Source organism: Bison bison, unplaced genomic scaffold, assembly GCF_000754665.1.
Source record: "Bison bison bison isolate TAMUID 2011002044 unplaced genomic scaffold, Bison_UMD1.0 scf7180017864181, whole genome shotgun sequence".
Lineage (NCBI taxonomy): Eukaryota > Metazoa > Chordata > Mammalia > Artiodactyla > Bovidae > Bison > Bison bison.
This window is the reverse complement of record NW_011494753.1, coordinates 1,833,897-1,837,055: the sequence shown is the minus strand read 5'-3', so window position 1 is coordinate 1,837,055 and position 3,159 is coordinate 1,833,897. Positions and strand designations below refer to the sequence as shown.

Genomic DNA, 3,159 nt, shown 5'->3' with positions numbered 1-3,159 from the left:
CAGAAACACCTCCTGCTGCTGCTGCTCAGTCGCTTCAGTCTTGTCCGACTCTATGCGACCCCATAGACGGCAGCCCACCAGGCTCTGCCGTCCCTGGGATTCTCCAGGCAAGAACACTGGAGTGGGTTGCCATTTTCTTCTCCAGTGCATGAAAGTGAAAAATGAAAGTGAAGTCGCTCAGTCATGTCTGACTCTTCGAGACCCCATGGACTGCAGCCACCAGGCTCCTCCGTCCATGGGATTTTCCAGGCAAGAGTACTGGAGTGGGGTGCCATCGCCACATCTCCTATTGTATTGCAATAGACAGGGTAATGCCTGACTCCTGGAAAACAGTCAAGCCCTTTGGCTTGAAGCTGCATTTATTTAAAATGCATTTACATAACCTGTGACTTACTTTCTGCCTCTGGGCACACAGTCGTCACTCGGTATCCTTGAGGACTGGTTCCAGGGCCCCCACGGACACCAAAATCCTAGGACAGTCAAGTTCCTTAAGCCAGATTCCCTATATGCGGGTTCTGCATCCACAGATTCAACCACCCGCGTATCATAAACATAGTATCAATGCTACACGTTGGGCGGTTGGTTGAATTTGCGGATGCGAAACTGCAGATAGTGAGGGCTGACGGGATTTTTAGGCTAACCAGCCATAACTCTCATCTTAACCTCCTGTGTCGGGCATCTCTTCAACCCATTATAATACCTTACACATTACAGGTACTCGGTACTCCACAAAGAATGAATAGTAGATGGACAAACACATAGAAAGATACATATTTATTTTGTCTGATGACGTGAATGCCACAACTAATGTGCTGGTTTCAAAGACAATGCAGAAATAAGGAGATTCTGCAATATGAAAATCACTACAAAATAAAGGACTGGTCAGAGGTCTTGATTCCCCCATGCTAAAAGAAGACACAGAAATACAAGAGGGAAATGTTTAATGTAATGCCACAGTAGTCCACAGCTACCCATTTTTTATTTCTTACTACACTGTGCAGGGCTAGGATAAAGAGAGTGGAGCCAGAAATTCAGTAAAGTTCTGATAACTTTATTGCAAAGACATAGCTTTAAAAAGTAACACAGCCCTCGTAGAAGCTGCTGCTACAGAGGATCTAAATATAGGAAGCTGAGTCTTCAGAATTTGCTCATCAACAAAGGAATGTCATCCGGTAACCTTCAAATGCAATTTCTGAGCTATTGCCCACGGCAATTTTTTTCCTGTGTCCTAGACCTCCACTGTTAATTCAATAGTCTGAATAGAGTCTTTGTTTAATACAATGTTCGGAGAGCTCTTTGCCTTTCTTAAGAATAGCCTGAGGCATACAAGGTTGATTCCCCACACAGCTACATTGGAAGTGTGCACTGAGGCATGCAGCCACGTGCATCAGGTGTGCTTCTGGCCCCTGGGTCCGAAACCTGCTCTCTCTCTTGCTCCAGGGCTCGGGTGTCCTCTGCCGGAGGCTTGGGCAGGTCCAACATGGTGGACAAGTCCTTCCTGGGAGCCCCAGTCACCAACATCCAGTGGTTCTTTGGCTTTTCAACTCTGTGTGAATCCAGATAGGTGTGAGCAGCGACCTCTGCTTCCTGTCCAAAATAGGTTCTGGGGCAGGAAAGAATTAACACAGATTGGAAATGGAATTACAACCCTCAGTAAGCTGTTAAATTCATCTCAAAACATCCAGTTCAGCAGAGTGCTACATAAAGCCCTTGCAGGAAAGAAGTTTCTCTAAAACAGGACGTGTTTGCCAGCAAGACTCACCAGATATGGGCAAGGACAAGGTGTATAGGACCCTATGATAGCTAAAAATCCTCTGTGGGGAAGGACTTGCATAATAGAAGGGGTTCTAAGGGACGTTTTCACACCATCAAAGTTCTAGGTGGTAATATTTTTTCGTCATCAAAGGACTTGTGTGCATGGCCATCTTCTTTAAATTGACTTCCTTGCCTATATTCACAGCCTCCACCCTCCAGCATGACATTTTGCTGTACCCTGCTATACAGTACCTTAGGAAAAGATGCCGGTGGGCCACCAGCCCGCGATTCGTGTGGCAGTGAGTGATAAGAATCTTGGTGTTTGCCTTTAAAGATAAAGAAAGTGTGTTACTTGAATTATGAATCAAGGCTGTCAGTTTCCTAAAGGCAAGACTTTGGAAATATTGTGTATATATATGAAATATATATATAATACATTTATATAAAGTATTTATATATGCTAATGCTAAGTCGCTTCAGTCGTGTCCGACTCTGTGTGACCCTATAGACGGCACCCCACCAGGCTTCCCCATCCCTGGGACTCTCCAGGCAAGAACACTGGAGTGGGTTGCCATTTCCTTCTCCAATGCATGAAAGTGAAAAGTGAAAGTGAAGTCGCTCAGTCGTGTCCGACTCTTAGCCATCCCATGGACTACAGCCTACCAGGCTCCTCCGTCCATGGGATTTTCCAGTTAAGAGTACTGGAGTGGGGTGCCATTGCCTTCTCTGATCTATATATAGTGTATATGAAAATCACTACCAAATAATGGAATAAATAATATAAACAATGGAATAAGTAAAATAACATGAAGATTACAAGTAGTTATTTATATGTTATATACATATATAATACTGTATACTATATATAGTATATATGCTATATATATATATATAGCAATGGCACCCACTCCAGTACTCTTGCCTGGAAAATCCCATGGACGGGGGAGCCTGGTGGGCTGCCGTCTATGGGGTCGCACAGAGTCAGACACGACTGAATCGAGTTAGCAGCAGCAGCAGCATATAGTAGTTATATGCCAGTGCACATGCTAAGTCCCTTCAGTCATATCCGACTCTTTGTGACACTATGGACTGTAGCCCTCTGTCCATGCGATTCTCCAGGCAAGAATACTGGAGTGGGCTGCCCTCCTTTCCAAGGTGTCTTCCTGGCCCAGGGATCAAACCTGCGTTTCCTGTGTGTCCTGCATTTAAGGCGGATACATTACCACTGAGCCATCAAGGAAGCCCAGTAGTCTTATAGATATATATATCAACTGATAGTCTTCATATTATTTTTGTACTTTTCTTACTTTTCATAAATGAACATATATTGTTTTTTAATATATAAACAATAAACAAAAAGATATATTATTTCAATAAAAGACATATAATTTCAAAATCATATAT

The 3,159-nt window shown here is 43.6% G+C and overlaps 1 protein-coding gene across 2 annotated transcripts in view; it reads right to left on the bottom strand.

Moving 5' to 3' along the window:
• Positions 1-796: 796 nt before the first annotated feature.
• The window catches only part of LOC104990918 (chromosome unknown open reading frame, human C15orf26), a 21,667-nt gene continuing 19,304 nt past the window's right edge, over positions 797-3,159 (bottom strand). Inside the window, exons 6-7 of one of the 2 annotated variants that reach the window (XM_010843239.1) lie at positions 2,008-2,081; positions 797-1,603 (exon numbers count right to left, since the gene is read on the bottom strand). In XM_010843239.1, the coding sequence (XP_010841541.1) occupies positions 1,348-1,603; positions 2,008-2,081 (330 nt within the window). In that variant the 3' untranslated portion in view covers positions 797-1,347. The remainder of the gene's footprint in view (positions 1,604-2,007; positions 2,082-3,159) is intronic. The other variant, XM_010843240.1, reaches the window with a different exon arrangement.